Source organism: Schistocerca nitens, chromosome 5 (assembly GCF_023898315.1).
Source record: "Schistocerca nitens isolate TAMUIC-IGC-003100 chromosome 5, iqSchNite1.1, whole genome shotgun sequence".
Classification (NCBI taxonomy): domain Eukaryota; kingdom Metazoa; phylum Arthropoda; class Insecta; order Orthoptera; family Acrididae; genus Schistocerca; species Schistocerca nitens.
The window spans coordinates 343,705,022-343,725,060 of NC_064618.1; the positions used below are offsets into that span (position 1 = coordinate 343,705,022).

At 44.0% G+C, this 20,039-nt stretch overlaps 1 protein-coding gene across 1 annotated transcript; it reads right to left on the reverse strand.

The window, feature by feature from the left end:
* Nucleotides 1–699: 699 nt before the first annotated feature.
* On the reverse strand, nt 700–19,421 carry LOC126259752 (uncharacterized). Its single transcript, XM_049956743.1, has 2 exons — nt 19,335–19,421; nt 700–2,281 (listed from the first exon to the last, which is right to left on the reverse strand). Exons 1-2 carry the CDS (start codon nt 19,347–19,349, stop codon nt 1,937–1,939), a joined length of 360 nt encoding a protein of 119 aa, XP_049812700.1. The 5' UTR covers nt 19,350–19,421; the 3' UTR covers nt 700–1,936.
* Between the last annotated feature and the right edge of the window lie 618 nt (nt 19,422–20,039).

A 20,039-nucleotide genomic window follows, 5' to 3' on the forward strand; every position in this document is an offset into this window, starting at 1 on the left:
CCTGATTGTGTCAATTGTTTAAAAATAATATTTGTTTAAATTATTCCTATTGCTTGTGGCCTTCAGCCGACAAATAATTTGAATTCTTCTTAATAAGGCCTTCAGACGTCAGTGTAGTTTGTGTTACAGTCAATTTTTTTAAAAAGATTGTTTTTAAAATGTTATTTCCTTAAATAAAGCGTATGTGTTTACTGTGCAACCAACGGTAACTGATTAGGCCCCGTCCGCACCTCAATTCCTGCTTTCCGTAAGTCCCACGTTTCAACAACGAACCCTGATTTCTCTCTGACTCGAATTTGCGCTTCCAGGCTTCTCAAAATCACAAACTCAAGCTACTACAGTGAAATTGTCACTGGCACTAGTTCACCACACATTGCCGGACAAGGAAAAAATTTGGACAGTAACTCAGTAGAGACCTCGGTGTGATGTAGCTGTGGCCTAGAGCTAATAATGGAACATTCAGAGAGAACCCAATTCAATATCTGCATCATACTTTGATTACATAAGTCTCAACAAGATAGTTGGAGACCAAACAGTATGTCTAACAAGACTGTCGTCACAGTAAAAATATTCTGGAGAAAACACAGAATCTTAAACACAGTTTTGCACCCAGAGATGTTACAGTAACAGAAGCGTTTGGAGAAAACACAGAATCTTAAACACAGTTTTGCACCTAGAGATGTTACAGTAACAGAAGCGTTTGTTTCTCATTAGGTGGTTTATTAATAAATTAAACTGTACAAAATATTATTAACCCTTTTGCTGCTGTGGACGTGTATATACGACTGGTACGCTGTTCGCAGGTGCTGTGGACGTGTATACAAATGCTGCTAGGGTTTTCCTATAGAGCAATGGACGTCTGTATGCGTCCTGAACCACCGATTTGTCACTGCTGCGGACGAATTACTTCCATATTTTTCTGAATAAAATAGTTTCGAGTATACATCATACAACGTATGTGCCTCACTGAGCGATGTCGTTCGCAAAAAACGTTTCGATATCTTGAATCGTTTATGATATATGATGATTGTTATGACCATACGATTCGCGACGCGCAAGGACGTGAATGGGTCCATCGGATATATCTCGAGAGTAAAATGCTCACAATTTTAAATGTAACTGCGATATCCTATCTACATTTCATGCACGGCAATGTATGAAGTAAAATCAACCATACGCGAAATTTATGCAATTCGTTTTTGCCTCTGCATAATCTTTAAAATGTAAGGCATAGTTTTACTAAATTTGTTGCATCACAATAACTACAGAATGTAACGAAAAGAAGCTCAGTCTTATATAAGGTGAAGATAACATACTGTAAGATATGCAATCATCAAATTTTTTCACCCTATAGTTCTTGAAAAATAGGATGAAAAGTATTTCGTATCGGCTGGAACGCAATCTGTCAGCACAAGCACCAGCATCTGGAGAGCAGTACAGCCACAACAAAAGCCTCACAAGTTGCGACATCGTCGCGAAAAAACACAGTGGCCCGTATATGTAATAAGTTTCCTTTAATTTACGTCTATGGTCACAATCTTTTTTGTTTAACAGATTACCGGTTTCGGTCTTTAATGAACATCATCAGATCTGTTTCATAAAAACAAAGTCCTAATGCCACTATGGTTGCAGTACATTAGGACTTTGTTTTTATGAAACAGATCTGATGATGGTCGTTAAAGACCGAAACCGGTAATCTGTTAAACAAAAAAGATTGTGACCATAGACTTAAATTAAAGGAAACTTATTACAACAAAAGCCGCCCTCAGGAATGTAGAAAGCGCGACTGTAGCAGCGAAAGGGTTAATGGCGAGTAATTGCTACAGTATATAATTTGTCTCAAATTGAGACAGTAGTCATGGAGAATCGACGGCGTGTGCGGGCCGGTCACGTTGGCGAGAGAGCTGCAGCAGGTGAGCGACGCTGCTCGCTACTATTAGTAGTAGTAGTGGCGGCCGTGGCTGTAGTGCGGCTGGTGGTGGTAGGATCGGTGGGCCCGCCCCCTGCGGCGGCGCGCCTGGCGCTCCATCTTGCGCCGGTAGGCGAACAGCGGTCGGAAGATGAGCGCGCCCGCCGCCTCCATGTCCTCGCCCTCCCGGTCCCCGTCCGCTAGCGCGTCCTCGTCCTCGTACTCCTCCTCATAGTCTTGCAACAGCGCGCCCGGACCCAGGTCCTCAGCCGGCGCCTCTGTCGCTGGAGCAGGGGGCGTCTCTGGTGACGTCACAGGGCTTGCGGAGAGGATAGCCGCGCAGCTGGCCACCACCACCGTCAGACAGAACACCTGTGGAATCGTAGTTGCTTTGTCAACCAGTATAACCTGCTGCATCGCTCTTGTTCTAATTTTAAAACTAACTCTTCTCATCTAACAGTTGCTAGAAAACCAAACGAATCTTGTGCAAAGGGGAACACTAGTTTTTAAGTTCCGTTCAGTAGTGCGAGGGCCACTCCAAAAGAAATGCACACTATTTTTGTAAGAATGCAGTTTTCGTTCCGAATGTGTGAAAAGTTTTACAGTGTGTAGATACATCCTTCCTGCTTGTTTTCAAATTTAGTTCAACCTGTTCCCGTGAGTGGCGCCGTCACAGTATGTCTTCAAGATGGCTGCTACACTTGACGTTCGTCAGAAGCAACGTGCTGTCATAGAATTCCTGTGCTGTGAAAACGAGACAGTGGGAAACATCCACAAGAGGTTGAAAAAGGTGTACGGAGATGCTGCTGTCGATCGCAGTACAGTTAGTCGGTAGGCAAGCGGGTTACATGATGAATGCGGGTTGTCCTCGCAGCGGCAGGCCTCGTACTGCACGCAAAAAAAAGTTCAAATGGCTCTGAGCACCATGGGACTTAACATCTGTGGTCATCAGTCCCCTAGAACTTAGAACTACTGAAACCTAACTAACCTAAGGACATCACACACATCCATGCCCGAGGCAGGATTCGAACCTGCGACCGTAGCGGTCACGCGGTTCCAGACTGAAACGCCTAGAACCGCACGGCCACAACGGCCGGCGTACTGCACACACTCCAGACAATGTGCAGAGACTTAACGAATTGGTGACTGCTGACAGACGCATCACAGTGAACGAATTGTCACGCTACGTTGGGATAGGGGAAGGAAGTGTTTGCAGAAAACTGATAGTGTTGGCGTAAAAAAGGTTTGTGCCAGGTGTTCCTAGGATGTTAACAGTGGCTCAGAAAGAAACAAGAAAATCGGTATACAGCGACCTTTTGGAACAGTACGATAATGGTGGAGATGAATTTCTTCGAAGAATTGTAACAGGTGATGAAACATGGCTCCATAATTTTTCACCAGAGAAGAAGAGGCAATCAATGGAGTGGCATCATGCAAATTCACCCAAGAAAAAAAATTCAAAACCACACCTTCTGATGGAAAAGTTATGGCAACGGTGTTTTTCGATTCCGAAGGACTCTTGCTTGTGGACATCATGCCAAGTGGAACCACCATAAATACTGATGCATATGTGACGACACTGAAGAAACTTCAAGCTCGACTGAGTCGTGTTCGACCACATCGGCAAAAGCAGGATGTTTTGCTGTTGCACGACAATGCACGGCCACATGTCAGTCAAAAAACCATGGAAGCGATCACAAAAATTGGTTGGACAACACTGAAACACCAGCCTTACCGTTCTGACCTGGCTCCATGTGACTATCATCTCTTTGGGAAACTGAAAGACTCTCTTCGTGGAACAAGGTTTGAAGATGATGACTCCCTTGTGCACACTGCCAAACACTGTCTCGAACAGGTTGGTCCAGAATTTTACCGTGCGGGTATAGAGGCGCTGGTTCCAAGATGGCGTAAGGCAGTTGAGAGGGATGGAAATTATGTGGCGAAATGAAAATATTGTCCCTAAAGGATCTATTTACACACTGTAAAACTTTCAAACATGTAGAATAAAAGATGGATTTAAAAAAATATTGTGCATTTCTTTTGGAGTGACCCTCGTAATTTAGACGACAGCTAATAAGATAGCAGAGGGGTGAGGCTCACGCCGCATTAAGCTAATGGGACCGCATCTGTAGCTGAAGTAACTAATGTCGAGCTACTAGCTAACTAATGTGGAACTACAAAAACTTCAACTTGCACTATGTTGTTGCTGCTGTCTTCAGTCTGATGACTGGTCTGATCCAGCTCTGCACGCTGTGGAAGCCTCCTGTGGAAGCCTCTTCGTCTCAGTATTACTACTAAAACCTACTGCATTCATGTCTAGTTCTGCCACTACAATTTGTGCCTCCCACATTTCCCTCTGTTTCCAGACTGATTCTGCCTTGACACCTCAGGATGTATCCTATCAACCTATCCCTTCTTTTGTTCATGTAATGCTATAAATTTCTTTGTTTGCCAATTCGATTTAGTATTTCCACATCAGTTAGTCCATCTCACCATCTAATCTTGAGCGTTCTTCTGTAGCATCATATTTTAAAAGCTTTTCTGCTGTTCGTGTTTGAACTGCTTCTCGTGACACTCACTTCCTTACTAGAAAGACTACACTCCATGCAAACACCTTCAGAACACCCATTTGTCTAAGTAACATACTTGAGCGATTAACAATGCAGGATCATAGATTAAGGAGAGGTTTATTATTTTTTGGTTAAAAAAGCGATTTTTTTAAAAAATTGCTTTTTTGCATCCATAAAAGTGTTTGTTTAGAATCCACCCCTGAAATGGCTTTTCCGAATACGGAACGGAAATGTTTGTTATTCGCGTTTGAACAAAAAAATGCACCTGCCTGAAATCGTCCTTTCTCACGCACCAGTTTTTTTCTTTCGGTCGACGAGTTATTGTACCGGTGCTTGGGAGGAAACACACAAAATTCAAATGAAAGTTTGAACGTGTGTGTTTGGAAGTTAGGCCCCAAGCATCTGCATTCTGGTGCGAAGACTGTAGAGATTGCGACTCTCCTGGAAGTGAGCAGCCGGCCACGGTGGCCATGCGGTTCTAGGCGCTCCAGTCCGGAGCCGCGCTGCTGCTACGGTCGCAGGTTCGAATCCTGCCTCGGGCATGGGTGTGTGTGATGTTCTTAGGTTAGTTAGGTTTAAGTAGTTCTAAGTTCTAGGGGACTGATAACCACAGCAGTTGAGTCCCATAGTGCTCAGAGCCATTTGAACCATTTGGAAGTGAGCAGCTTCAACGAAGGGTATTAGCAATTCTGAAGACTATGACAACGATGGACGTCACCCCGGGACTCTATTCGACGCAGTTCGCCAAGCTTTCGGACGACTACCGAATTCAAGCGGCCGAAAACCGCTTGTCACCGGCCGTACGAGCGGCTCTGGAGCAGCACAGGATGGCCCAGATCGACCAGAACGCCCTCTATGAGGAAGAGGAAGGAGAAGTTTATGGACCCGGAATAGCAAATTGAACTTAAGTTGCATAATATTGGATTTATATGTAGCCAAAACTTCAAGCGCGTTTTTCTCGAAATGACGTTTTTTTTTAATTGCCGGGTATGGTAACTTTGTTTCGGACGAAGCTAACTAAATTGTCTAGGAGTTGTACCACTCTTATCCCGATTCATCAACTACAAATATTCTTACTTGGCTGACGAAGTCGAAAAATCTATGAAAAAACCCTATTTTTGTCAAATGGCCGCCATTTTGTTTCCCATGGTCCAAATAACTTTAGCGAGGTACAAGTCCTAAAGAGTATTATGTACTTCGCTAACGTCAACTCAATTTTGATTTCAGACGAGCCGGCTGACCTGTGACATATCGCGCGTGGAGGTCTACATCGAAATTTTGTTTCGTTCCGATGGCACTTCCGCCTTTGCTCTTCGACATTTCCGGCCGAAAAAATTTCAATTTGTAGAGGAAATATCAATAAACATTTTGACATAATTTGACATAGATGTCTATAACACATCCCGAGAAAAAATTGTCACAGAACATGCTTTTCTCGGGCCAAAGATAGTAAACCTCCCCTTAATGTAAGCACGGCATAAGCCAATGCAAATGTGAACTGCTGGGACATCAATAACCGGTTAACCGCAAGAGCGTTGAAAGTAAGCATCTAAAAAGTGTACGCATTACGTATTACGTTGTACGCGTGTTGGATGGCACTGTGTGGGCTGGAGTTCCATACCTGTTGCACTTCGTCGGTCAACACAGGGACGGTTAATGCTGGTTGTGGATGACGCTGGAGTTGTCATCCAGCCATGTTCCGCATGTGATCTATTGGAGACAGACTTGGCGATCGAGCAGGCCAAGGCAATATGTTGACACTTCCCAGAGCATGTTGGGCTACAACAACGATACGTGGGAGAGCGTTGTCTTGTTGGAAAACACTACTGGAATGCTGTTCATGAATGGCAGCACAATAGGTCGTATTACCAGACCGACGTACAAATTTTCATTCAAAGTGCTTGAGATAACGACGAGAGTGCTCCTGCTGTCATACGAAATCGCACCCCAGACCATAACTCTAAGTGTAGGTGTAGTGTGTCTAACAAACAGACAGGTTGGTTGCTGGCCCTCAACTAACCACATTCTAACCAATTCACGGTCATCAGTGGCACTGGGGCTCAACCAGAAAAACACCCTGGGCTACAATGAGCTCTCGATTGACACCACTGAAGTCGCAAATGGTGATGGTGTGGGGGTCAGTAAAATGCACACTACAAAACGGTCTGGCTCGGAGCTTTCTTTGCAGTAACCGATTTGTAACAGTTAGTTTTGTCACTGTGGTGCCAACTGCTACACAAATTGCTGCTGCAGATGCAGTAGGATGCGCCAGAGCCATATGCTGAACTCCCCTGTCGGCAGTACCATGTGGTTGTCCGGAGTCCGGTCTTCCTGCGACCGTACATTCCCGTGACCACCACTGCCAGCAATCATACACAGAGCCGGCCGGAGTGGCCGTGCGGTTCTGGGCGCTACAGTCTGGAGCCGCGTGACCGCTACGGTCGCAGGTTCGAATCCTGCCTCGGGCATGGATGTGTGTGATGTCCTTAGGTTAGTTAGGTTTAAGTAGTTCAAAGTTCTAGGGGACTGATGACCACAGCAGTTAAGTCCCATAGTGCTCAGAGCCATTTTGAATCATACACAGTGGCTGCATTCGTGGCAAGTCTTTCTTCAGTATCGCATAAGGAACGTACAGCTTCTGTAGTCCTATTACACGACACCATTCAAAGTGGGGTGTTGATAATGACGTTTCTGTCACCTTAAAGGCGCTCTTATTAACATCAACTCACCATGTCCATTATGAAAGATGGTTATTTAAAGCAAACCTGATTTGCATCCTCATTGTGGTGCTACTAGCGCCAGTCTTAAGCGACTTCCGCGAAATTTGAATACACATCTTTCAGATGTAGAAACACACCTACCAAGTTTCATTTACGTCGCACATCTCCTCCTTGGTGTTGCGATTTCTTTTGCGTCAGTGTTTATCCTGCCTAAGTAAGCCATCATCAGTTACTCTGCTGCCCAAATCGTGAAGCTCAACTACTTTTACTTTTTCATTTTCTAATCTAGTTCCCTCAGAATCGCCTGTTCTAATTCCACTACATTCCATTACTCTTCTTTTACTTTTACTGAACTTCATCTTCTAATTTATTTTGAAGACCCTATCCATTTCGTTCAAAAGCTCTCCCAAATCTCTTGTTATTTATGTCTGAATTAAAATGTCAACGGCAAATCTCAAAGCTTATATTTCTTTTCCCTGAACTTCCAAATTTCCTTCACTTGTCGCTCAGTGTACAAATTAGATAACATAGGAAGTATGCTACAATTTTGCACCATACCTTGTTCAGATCGAGCTAGTGATTGTAGTTCGATTACGGAAATGGGCAACATCGGCAATTTTCCTTAATTAGCTCGCACAGTACCTAAATCAACACGTCTCTATCTACAGCCATACTCTACAGACTACTTTTAAGTGAATGGCATACGATAATTCTCATGATACTACGTATTAGGCTTTTTCTCGGTCCTCTCGTATACGAAGAACGGAAAGGAGGACTGCTTAATGTGTAATCTTCTCTTCGCAATCGCTACTGGACCTACTCGTAGAGAGCTGTGTTATTTAACTGCAGCAGCAACAGCTGTCGGTTTTAATTCTAAATTTCTTTTACCTTTGTTGAAGTTCATCTTCAAATTCCTTTTAAAGACACTATCCATTTCGCTCGAATGCTCTTCGAAACCTCTTTTTATCTCTGACAGAATTACAATGTCATCGGCAATTTGGATCACTATAGGGTTTGCTCAACGAGGTAGGAAAGTCCTGTCAGTTCTTAGCGCACTTGCGAAATTATAGTTAGACATTTTGCAGCGTAAAATAAACATGCCGCACAAACAAAAGCAAAGCCAACAGCGAAAATGTAACATACACGTTACGTTACCGGCCGCAGGCATCGTTTGCAAATGGCTAAGGTTGATAGTACCTGTAGTAGCAAAGCGATCGGAAACGGTGAACAGAAAAGAGAACGCAGTCAAGCTCATTTTCTCACTGGTTACTGCTACGGTATCCATCGTATAAACAAACAGTTGACAATTACTTTGTTCGTTTGATCCAGGTATATGTTTCAGTTTCCAGAAGCTCACTATCATACGAGGTCGTTAGATGGCTGCTGTAATCCTGTTTCCTTTTTTATTTTTTATTTTTATGGGACTTCATTACTTTAGATATTGACATTACATTGATGAAAATCGGCAGTGTTACATTATCAATACTTTTGCAAACCCTCGTCTTCAGTTTTGTAAGGGCCTCGTCGCCAATGCTGTGGAGGCCGAGTTTGTGAGTTCGTGAAACGGTTTCTGGTGCAGTACACCGCTAAGACTATTTCTCCCTGCCACTATTACACAGCTGTGCCCCAGGGTCAGGTGAAATGATACGAGAACGAAGGTTCTACAACACTCCAACAAATTAGTAACGAAGTCACACAAGTGAGTTAAAAGGTTTACGTATCTTTGTGACAAGTTGAATGATTAAGTCTGCAACACTGCATGTAATGTAACACAAGAACGGCCCTCAATAGCTAAGTACAAATAATCGTAGGTAAACTTCACAGTACAGAGCAAATGCAATTTACAACAACTGTATGTTCCCTGTCTAAGTCAGCCGTGGACGATGATTTATGACCAAGTGGGCGAGAGGTGCTCTTCTATTTTCCGAGTAGGCTTCTGTCCGTTTCGTCCGGTCAGTGGGGGATTGTACTCGGCCGGCAATTGGCCGAGGCGAAGCCGATATCTTCATTCTCAGTGCCTCCTGTGGCGCTGGTGGAAATCACGCAAGTGGCGAGTCTCTATGTTACTGGCACGAGGTCGCATCTCTGCGCCTGTGGTGCTTTCTACCTGGCAAATACCTTGATCGAAGGTTACCAAGCAGATAATCCAGTATTTTCACAAGAATGGAATGTGATGTTTAAAATTTCATTTTTGTGAACTAATTTTCATTATTTTAAGTACAGAAAAAAGCGATGCCTACATATCAGGAGTGGTGAGAATACATGATGGGTGTGGGAATGTCTAACCTGTGCTGGAACTTCAGTTGGAGATAGTAACAAAGCACGTACAAAAGATGCGCACGTGCAGCTTATCTCCCTGGCCCTGAGATATGTCGAATCATTGGCACGTGGAACGCGGGAGCATCATATTGACAAATCACACGAGATGGCTTCAGGGGAACAGTGTTGCTGAAAGTGTAGGCGTAGGTTCTTGCAGAACGTCTGCACTATGAGAAAGTCGTAGGATTGGTCGACTACCTCTGAGAATCACAAGGCACAGCTGGGAACAGATTACTGAAAGCTGGGTTGAGAACTAGAGTCCATTAGGATATTCAGTGGAGTTCTATAGTGTTGACCAACGAGCGTCGCTTCTGTTTGTGGCAGTCAGATCGATACCAACGCGTGCGTGTCCGATCCAGTGAAAGGTTTCAGGAAGTAGCGGTCCTGGAGACTCATACCTCTCCGGCTCCTGCAATCATGATGTTAGGAGCTATTGTATGTGTCAACAGGACTGATTTGATAGTGGCCAATGGAGGCTGAATGCTACCCAGTATGTGGTAGTAGCGGTAAAACTTGTCGTGCCCTCAGTGACCAGGGTAGCAAGCGACATATTCCATCAGGATAATGCAAGGCCTCATTCGCCAGTTTGCACCTCGAGGAATATACGGAGTTTCTACTGACCGGTACGGTCTCCAGATTTGCCACCCGAGCATGTGAGTGTGATGTGACAGGAAGACGTATACTTTCATACTTGCCCCCGATCAGCAATCTTCATGAACAGATGCAGTATATGTTTCAGGTATGGCGAGAAATTCCTCGATATGAGACCTGCATCCTTATTACACAACAAATACAAGAGCGAGTTCATGCCCTTGTGTGTCATACCTCATTCTGATACTGATGATATGCCCATACTGTTTGATAAATAGGGGACTCTGCTTCATTGTGTAACACTTCCAATTTTTCAGTGTAATTATAATCATCTCTCCTAATAGCCGATGCCATTATCACAAGATCCTACTTGCAACGCAATGCAGTGTTTCAAATTCTGTTTACAGTTATTTTACTGTTCACAGCTACGATGAAAGCAGTGCTGTAAGATTCAAGTAGGAGACACGGCATGCATTCAACGTAGCCTTCAGCTGTAGCAACAACCCAACGACGAGAAACTAAACTTCCCGTTTTACTACGCTTCAATTTCGGACAACTTGCTGTCTTGATTCATACTGTAATTTTCTTTGTATTTTAATTTCTCATGATTTAGGGAGTTTATTATTTATTTACTGTTGCTTTCATTTATGCATGATGATCTATGTCGAAGCAAGTCCGGTATTATTTTTAATGAAAAAAGCTTGACGTCGCTCTCTTGGCCAGGGGATTTTAAGAGAAAACTCCACTGGACGCTTTCCGTTTTCCAAAAATAATATGGTCGGAAGCGCTGCTGTAGTGTACATGTAAACATAAAGTAGTGACAAGGAAATATTCGGAAAACAAGGGCTCCAAGGAAATATCGTTATAGGAAATTTCAATTTCACTTTACTTGCATTTGAGGTAAGTAGGTGTTGTGGCGTAACAAGCTAGCTACGCCACACTGAGAAGTAGCCGAAAGGGCACGCGTCAACTCAAGCCGTCTTGCGTTAAGTCTGGAACAGGATTCGTAATGAATGTGATAAAGAAAAGAACGTAGCTACTAGAACACTTAACTTTTATATCGTCCTTTGGTATACAGCATTCTTGATGATACAAGTGAGACTATCTTGAGATACATGCAATGGTACAAATGGCGCCTTGCTAGGTCGTAGCCATCAACTTAGCTGAAGGCTGTTCTAACTGTCTCTCGGCAATTGAGAGAAAGGCTTCGTACGTGTAGTCGCTAGCAATGTCGTCCGTACAACTGGGGCGAGTGCTAGTCAGTCTCTCGAGACCTGCCTTGTGGTGGCGCTCGGTCTGCGATCCTGACAGTGGCGACACGCGGGTCCAACATGTACTAATGGACCGCGGCCGATTTAAGCTACCACCTAGCAAGTGTGGTGTCTGGCGGTGACACCACAGTAGGAAGCTTAAAAAATCAAATCAATAACAAATTAGTTCTATCTTGATCTTTTTCTTGGAGTCAAAACGACCTAGACAATGGGCACGTATGTGGAACATTGTCTGTCATATAATTTAAGTTAAATGTGACGGTAATTGCGAAATCATTTATCTCTGACAGAGTTATAATTTTCAGAAACGAAAATATGAGTTGTCCTTATGATTTTATTTCCATTACGTATTTACCTACATTCAATAAGGAAAAAGTTAAAAACATACTCAGAAGTCGATAACAATATAGGGAAATGGATTCACGTAACTTTTTCCTATAACATCTTAAAATTTGTCACAGCAACGGTAGAAATGAAATGAAAACGAACTAAACCTCTTCAAGAACACACACGCATTCCATTTCTCAGTTTTTGCAGTGAGCTGTATACGAGTTACAGTGAGTTTAATAATCTTCAACGAGTTTCTTGCGTGACGAGACAATTCCGCATGTTGCTGCCGATGTACACATTACTCCATTGCATTTTGGTCTTATGCAGCAACAGTGGTTTAATGTTCCAAAAGCAGAAAGTCTTTGTTGCAAGGGTTTTATTAGTAATGACCAGTTTCGCGCGGTCAGCGCAGTTCAGTTTATCTGTAATTAGAAACAAAAGTCTTGTTACTTAGCAATTTATTCACGAACCTATTAGAACCGGTCACATGGTCACTAAAAACAAAATTTTCTATGACACCATTAGTCAGCAGCGTCAAAATTTAGGCACCGTTCTTTCTTACTTTTTCGTGACTGCTGATTCTGCTCATCTGTTTTGCTGCCTTTTGTCCCCTACCACCGTGTTTCCACGTCCGGTTTTCCCATTGTCTCAAAACTTTTTTAATTTTTTTTGTTTTTGCGTTTTTTCCCCCAGCTGCCTCCATATGTTTACCATTTCCTATTCTTTCCCCTCTCATTCTCCTCCTCGTTCTCACTTTTCATTTAGATTGACATTTCGGTCCATGTTAATAGTTGGCAGTTCACTGAAATATTTATTTTCTTTGTTACCACTAGTTCCATTTTTAAGAATATTTTTATTCTGTCTTATAATTTTTAATTGGCTTTACGTGGCATTCACTTAATTTCAATCCATTTCAACTTGACCGAGCGAGGTGGCGCAGTGGTTAGCACACAGGACTCTCATTCGGGAGGACGACGATTCAAACCCGCGTCCGGACATCCTGATTTAAGTTTCTCGTGATTTCCTTACATCACTTCAGGCAAATGCCGGGATGGTTCCTTTCAAAGGGCACGGCCGCTTTCCTTCCCTAATCCGAGATTTTGCTCCGCCTCTAATGGCGACTATCAGCGCTACCTCTCGGCGCTCTCGTTAAATTTCGTTCTCACGTCAATCTACTGTGCGGCTCACTCTCTTCAGCGTATACGTTGTCTAGAGCAGTATTTGTTTGCCACTATGAAACATGGCTGCGATCGCATATTGCCATTGTTAGGTGAGTTTCTTTCTTGATTTCTCATCCTGCATTTAATTTATTATTACTGTTGTAATTTTACACCTTTAATTTAAAGGTTTTCACTTGCCATTTCAGGCTTTCTAATGTCCATGTTGTACGATTGTGGTTTTCTCTTTAACGTCATCATATCACCGGCTTATAAATATGACTAATGCGGTCTCCGTTGGTCAAGGCAAATGAATCACACTTCCCACCTTTAGCTTAGCTACCCTGCTGATAGGTACTAAATAGGTTCGCGGATTAAGTGTTATGGTACAAGATTGATGTTACTAATTACAGATGATCTGGGGATGCGCTAACAACACGAAACGCTTCATTGTTAATAAAACACTCGCAACAGAGTTTTTTTCTACTTTTTGGAGAATTTCTGCCGATGAGTCAATCCTAAATAAAATTAGTTTGAACGGACTTTAGGTAAGATTAGTTGCTTATTCGCAAACCAGGGAACAAAGGCGAGGGGAATATTCTCAAGTAGCAGCATTAAGAATACTAATGTAGTAGAAAAACAGTTAATTAAGTCAAGAGTGCATTGAATCCTGTAGGCCTATTGTGTTACCATAATTTAATCTCGTTAGAGGTGGTATGCGCAGCGCTTGCCTTATTCCAGCCGAAGGAAGGGCTCACACATTCAGTTATGAGGAAAACTATATAGAGCCGGAATCTGAAGCAAAGCGTATCATTATTTTATTCTCTAATATAAAGGTGTACCAGTAACGAAAGGCGTATTGACAGTCCAGAACAATGAACAGCAGAATCTTTATATATGTACAGTCGCGAAGTTGCAGCATGGACCGGCTACTATTTAACTCATCTTAATTAAAGAGCGATTTTGTTGCTGGAAGAACGTGGCACAATGAATGTGGAAAATAAAAAGATACCAAAGAAAACGGACTGATGATTTTTCAGCTCTGATGGTGCAGGTGACACTGAGCTTGGTGTGACAAGTTGTAATTTTCCACCACTGGATGGAAAAATAGTTGAGGAAAAAAACAGAGGTAAATGTTTTGTTTTGTGATGCGTACTATATCAACTTAGAAACGATTTTTCAGAACAGTTATCATCGTCAAATCAGGATAACTCATTTATCTGAAATGCCAAGATTGTTCAAAGCTTTTAAGCCTGTGAGAACACAGAAATAAATTAACAACAGACCTCACTAGATATGGAACTGACAAATCACTCTTGTGCACCGAAAATACACTCCTGGAAATTGAAATAAGAACACCGTGAATTCATTGTCCCAGGAAGGGGAAACTTTATTGACACATTCCTGGGGTCAGATACATCACATGATCACACTGACAGAACCACAGGCACATAGACACAGGCAACACAGCATGCACAATGTCGGCACTAGTACAGTGTATATCCACCTTTCGCAGCAATGCAGGCTGCTATTCTCCCATGGAGACGATCGTAGAGATGCTGGATGTAGTCCTGTGGAACGGCTTGCCATGCCATTTCCACCTGGCGCCTCAGTTGGACCAGCGTTCGTGCTGGACGTGCAGACCGCGTGAGACGACGCTTCATCCAGTCCCAAACATGCTCAATGGGGGACAGATCCGGAGATCTTGCTGGCCAGGGTAGTTGACTTACACCTTCTAGAGCACGTTGGGTGGCACGGGATACATGCGGACGTGCATTGTCCTGTTGGAACAGCAAGTTCCCTTGCCGGTCTAGGAATGGTAGAACGATGGGTTCGATGACGGTTTGGATGTACCGTGCACTATTCAGTGTCCCCTCGACGATCACCAGTGGTGTACGGCCAGTGTAGGAGATCGCTCCCCACACCATGATGCCGGGTGTTGGCCCTGTGTGCCTCGGTCGTATGCAGTCCTGATTGTGGCGCTCACCTGCACGGCGCCAAACACGCATACGACCATCATTGGCACCAAGGCAGAAGCGACTCTCATCGCTGAAGACGACACGTCTCCATTCGTCCCTCCATTCACGCCTGTCGCGACACCACTGGAGGCGGGCTGCACGATGTTGGGGCGTGAGCGGAAGACGGCCTAACGGTGTGCGGGACCGTAGCCCAGCTTCATGGAGACGGTTGCGAATGGTCCTCGCCGATACCCCAGGAGCAACAGTGTCCCTAATTTGCTGGGAAGTGGCGGTGCGGTCCCCTACGGCACTGCGTAGGATCCTACGGTCTTGGCGTGCATCCGTGCGTCGCTGCGGTCCGGTCTCAGGTCGACGGGCACGTGCACCTTCCGCCGACCACTGGCGACAACATCGATGTACTGTGGAGACCTCACGCCCCACGTGTTGAGCAATTCGGCGGTACGTCCACCCGGCCTCCCGCATGCCCACTATACGCCCTCGCTCAAAGTCCGTCAACTGCACATACGGTTCACGTCCACGCTGTCGCGGCATGCTACCAGTGTTAAAGACTGCGATGGAGCTCCGTATGCCACGGCAAACTGGCTGACACTGACGGCGGCGGTGCACAAATGCTGCGCAGCTAGCGCCATTTGACGGCCAACACCGCGGTTCCTGGTTTGTCCGCTGTGCCGTGCGTGTGATCATTGCTTGTACAGCCCTCTCGCAGTGTCCGGAGCAAGTATGGTGGGTTTGACACACCGGTGTCAATGTGTTCTTTTTTCCATTTCCAGGAGTGTATATACTGGCTGCAACAGGTATAAGTTTATATAGTTCTGTTGATGACTGAGAACGATGTACTGAACAAGACTACATCAGTATTTACCTCGTTTGCAGACTAATAATTATAGCTATTACGAATCGCACGTTTTCACGTTGGCTAGTAACTGCAAATATATTTGGCAAGAGCAAGCTTTTAATGCTTATTTTCCCTTGGGCAGCAGGTCACGTGCTGAAGTGTGGATGCTTGAATAAAAAAAGGTTAGTCTGTACTGACAGGTACAGTCTACTTAAGGTGCAGTATGGCCTTGCAGAAAGTATCAGACAATGAAATCTGTGATGTGTTTGTGGGAAGACTGTTCGACACAGAACAAAAGACAACCAACACAGTATTAAGATACCACAAATAAAATATCTGCACTTATATCTATTACACACTTTATAAGTGAACATAATTTCCATACTATCCGAAACACCTGTTTCAAAATGTATTTTCCTTTTGGAGAACAATAATTAATCCCCAGCGAAAGCAAACTACTGTCATTGAGTCCCCGCAGAAGTTTACCTTGATGAGGGGGCCAGGGGAGGGTTCAGGCTAGAGGTAGGATCAAAAGCAGTCCAACATCTACACAGCGATGCAAACTTTTTTTCCTGAGATGACACTTTTGCCAAGAGTTTCAAAGGAATCAGCTTCAACCGAATGAATCACCGTTGTCTACAAATAGTTCGAAAACGCATCTTTTTTAATGCAGACTACAAAAAGCAGCAATTTTATATAAACTAAGTACAACTACATGTACATCATAAGCAATCTGTTTGACTTAAAAATTGATTATGACCCCTTTTACACTGTTTGCGAAGTGGTCCTCGTACGTTATTTAACTGACCTTCAGTTCCAGTTCCCATGACCTCGATATCGCCCACAGCTTGTACCAGCTTTAGAGATGAAATAGCAAACAATCGAAAAAGGATGACAAAATATAATTAAACTGACAACTGCGATCGATTCAGTTTCCTTCTTAATTAAAGACCTAGGCACAGAACATGTTAAAATTCATTTATTGGGAAGTTTTGAAAAACCAAGAACGAGGTAATAGGATTAAAAAAGTATATAAAGCAGGAAGGTGGTCTTCCTCTGTTTCTGTTCAGTCTGTGCATCGCCATTAACGGAAATAGAAGATGAGTACAGGAATGGGATTAAAATTCAATGTGAAAGAATGTCGACGATTCGATGATGGCATTGCTATCCTGAGTGGAAGCGAGGAAGAATTAATGGATATAATGAATAAAATGAACAATCTACTGAGGAGAGAATATCGATAGAAAGCAAACCGAAGAAAAACGAAAGTAACGTGGAGCGGCAGGAATGACATTAGCGATGAAGTTAACTCTAGAACACAAAATTTTATTACTCCATATTTTATTCAAAGGACATAAAAATTTGTATTTTATGCACTAGTTAATTACAGTTATAATGATACGTCACATACAAAATAAGTACAAAATTTCCTGTTTTACACATTGTATTAACACTACCAGATTGCGGCGAACCGTAAATTGGTGCCAACTGCGATTGTAAATTTAACGAGGGTTTGGTAATGTAGGAATAACGCCAAAATTGGGACCACGGAGTAGAGGAGGTTAAGGAATTCTACTACATCGGAGGGACCAACTGATGAGGACATAAAAAGCAGACTAGCACAAGCAAAGAGGGCATTCATGGCCAAAACAAGGCCCCTGATATCAAACATAGGTGTTAATTTGAAGAACAAATTTATGATAATGTACGATTGGACCGCAGCGTTGTGAATACACTACTGGCCATTAAAATTGCTTCACCACGACGATGACGTTCTACAGAAAAAAGATGCTGTGATATGCAAATGATTAGCTTTTCAGAGCATTCACACAAGGTTGGCGCCGGTGGCGACACCTACAACGTGCTGACATGAGGAAAGTTTCCAACCGATTTCTCATACACAAGCAGCAGTTGACCGGCGTTGCCCGGTGAAATGTTGTTGTGATGCCTCGTGTAAGGAGGAGAAATGCGTACCATCACGTTTCCGACTTTGATAAATGTCGGATTGTAGCCTATCGCGATTGCGGTTTATCGTATCGCGATATTGCTGCTCGCGTTGGTCGAGATCCAATGACTGTTAGCAGAATATGAAATCGTTGGGTTCAAGAGGGTAATACGGAACGCCGTGCTGGATCCCAACGGCCTCGTATCACTAGCAGTCGAGATGACAGGCATCTTATCCGCATGGCTGTAACGGATCGTGCAGCCACGTCTCGATCACTGAGTCAACAGATGGGGACGTTTGCAAGACAACAACCATTTGCACGAACAGTTCGATGACGTTTGCAGCAGCATGGCTGCGGTTAGCCTTGGCGCTGCATCACAGACAGGAGCGCCTGCGATGGTGTAATCAACGATGAACCTGGGTGCACGAATGGCAAAACGTTATTTTTTGGGATGAATCCAGGTTCTGTTTACAGCATCGTGATGGTCGCATCCGTGTTTGGCGACACCGCGGTGAACGCACATTGGAAGCGTGTATTCGTCATCGCCATACTGGCGTATCACCAGGCGTGATGGTATGGGGTGCCATTGGTTACGCGTCTCGGTCACCCCTTGTTCGCATTGACGGCACTTTGAACAGTGGACGTTACATTTCAGATGTGTTACGACCCGTGGCTCTACCGTTCATTCGATCCCTGCGAAACCGTACATTTCAGCAGGATAATGCACGACCGCATGATGCAGACCCTGTACGGGCCTTTCTGGATACAGAAAATGTTCGACTGATGCCCTGGCCAGCACATTCTCCAGATCTCTCACCAATTGAAAACGTCTGGTCAATGGTGGCCGAGCAACTGGCTCATCACAATACGGCAGTCACTGCTCTTGATGAAGTGTGGTATCGTGTTGAAGCTGCATGGGCAGCAGTACCTGTACACGCCATCCAAGCTCTGTTTGACTCAATGCCCAGGCGTATCAAGGCCGTTATCACGGCCAGAGGTGGTTGTTCTGGGTACTGATTACTCAGGATCTATGCACCCAAATTGCGTGAAAATATAATCACATGTCAGTTCTAGTATAATATATTTGTCCAATGAATACCCGTTTATCGTCTGCATTTCTTCATAGTGTAGCAATTTTAATGGCCAGTAGTGTAATCGACTATGAGAAAACCGCAAAAGAAGAGAATGGAAGGGTTTGAGATATGGTGCTACAGAAGAATGTTAAAAATTAGATGGGCTGATAAGGAATGAGCAAGTTCTGCGTGGAATCGACGAAAAAAGTAATGTATGGAAAACACTGAAAAGGAGAGGAGAAAGGATGATAGGACATGTGTTAAGGCATTAGAGAATGAGATTCATGGTACTAGAAGAAGTTGTAGAGTGTAAAACTGCAGGGGAAGACAATTAGTGGAATACATCCAATAAATAATTTAGCGCGTTTGATCGGCAAAGGAGAAGAATTCGAGGCGGGCCGCATGAAACCAGTCAGAAGACCGATGAATTAAAAAATAAAAGTTTTTAATCCTGTGAAGAAGGTGATTAAATTGTCAATAAAATCTTACGAAAATAATTTAATTTTTAGTGTATTTTGTAATAAGACTCGGAAAGAGAAGGTATCAGGTTCTTCATGCTGGTTGCCGAAAGTCACGAGAACCTCCTCTAAACATTGCCTAAGCCAACAATATCTCAGTTGGTTGCATGACTTACCGAGATTTGACGCATGTCGCTGCGCTTGTAGAGGCGCTGATGCTTCGGTGGCGATGGGCTTTCGCGCTGAAGACTGTCGATGCGGACGGAGAGTTCTGTATTTAAGTGCAGCCGCGGCAGTTATCGTCAGCCCTGCGGTTTCCGGCCGCTGCTGACTCAGGGCAGGCAGGAGCAGAGGTCGGCCGGCTCTTCCTGCCGCTGCCGCTGCCTCTGACTGGCCCGCACGCGTTTCGGCAGTTCCGGGAATCGTCACGTGCGAAACCCACCAGCAGCGCGGAAAATTTAGCGGGTTCAGGACTTCCTGCACGCGACTCACGCTGCCATACGTGCAAACCCTTTACCGAGGAGGTTCTGGACCCCTCCTTCTGCTTCGTAAAATTACGTATCTGTCACTTTTTCAACTCAGGTTTAGCAAATTTTATAATGTTGTGAATAGGATTGAATAACGAAAGCAATTTTGAAAAATAATACTTAAATGAGGTATATTGAACAAAAATTTTGCGCACAGCAAAGTTTTCATCCCCATCTACGGAGGACATATTCGAGGTCCGATCCACACTCAGGATCGGTGCTGACTGCAGTCAAATTACTTTTCCGCGTGCTCGCACACACAGGCGTGACGTCACATGTTCCGGAAACAAGAATGGAATTGGCTTTTGTCGGTTGCTGTCGTCCGCTATTGCTATCACCCCTTGGAGGAAGACT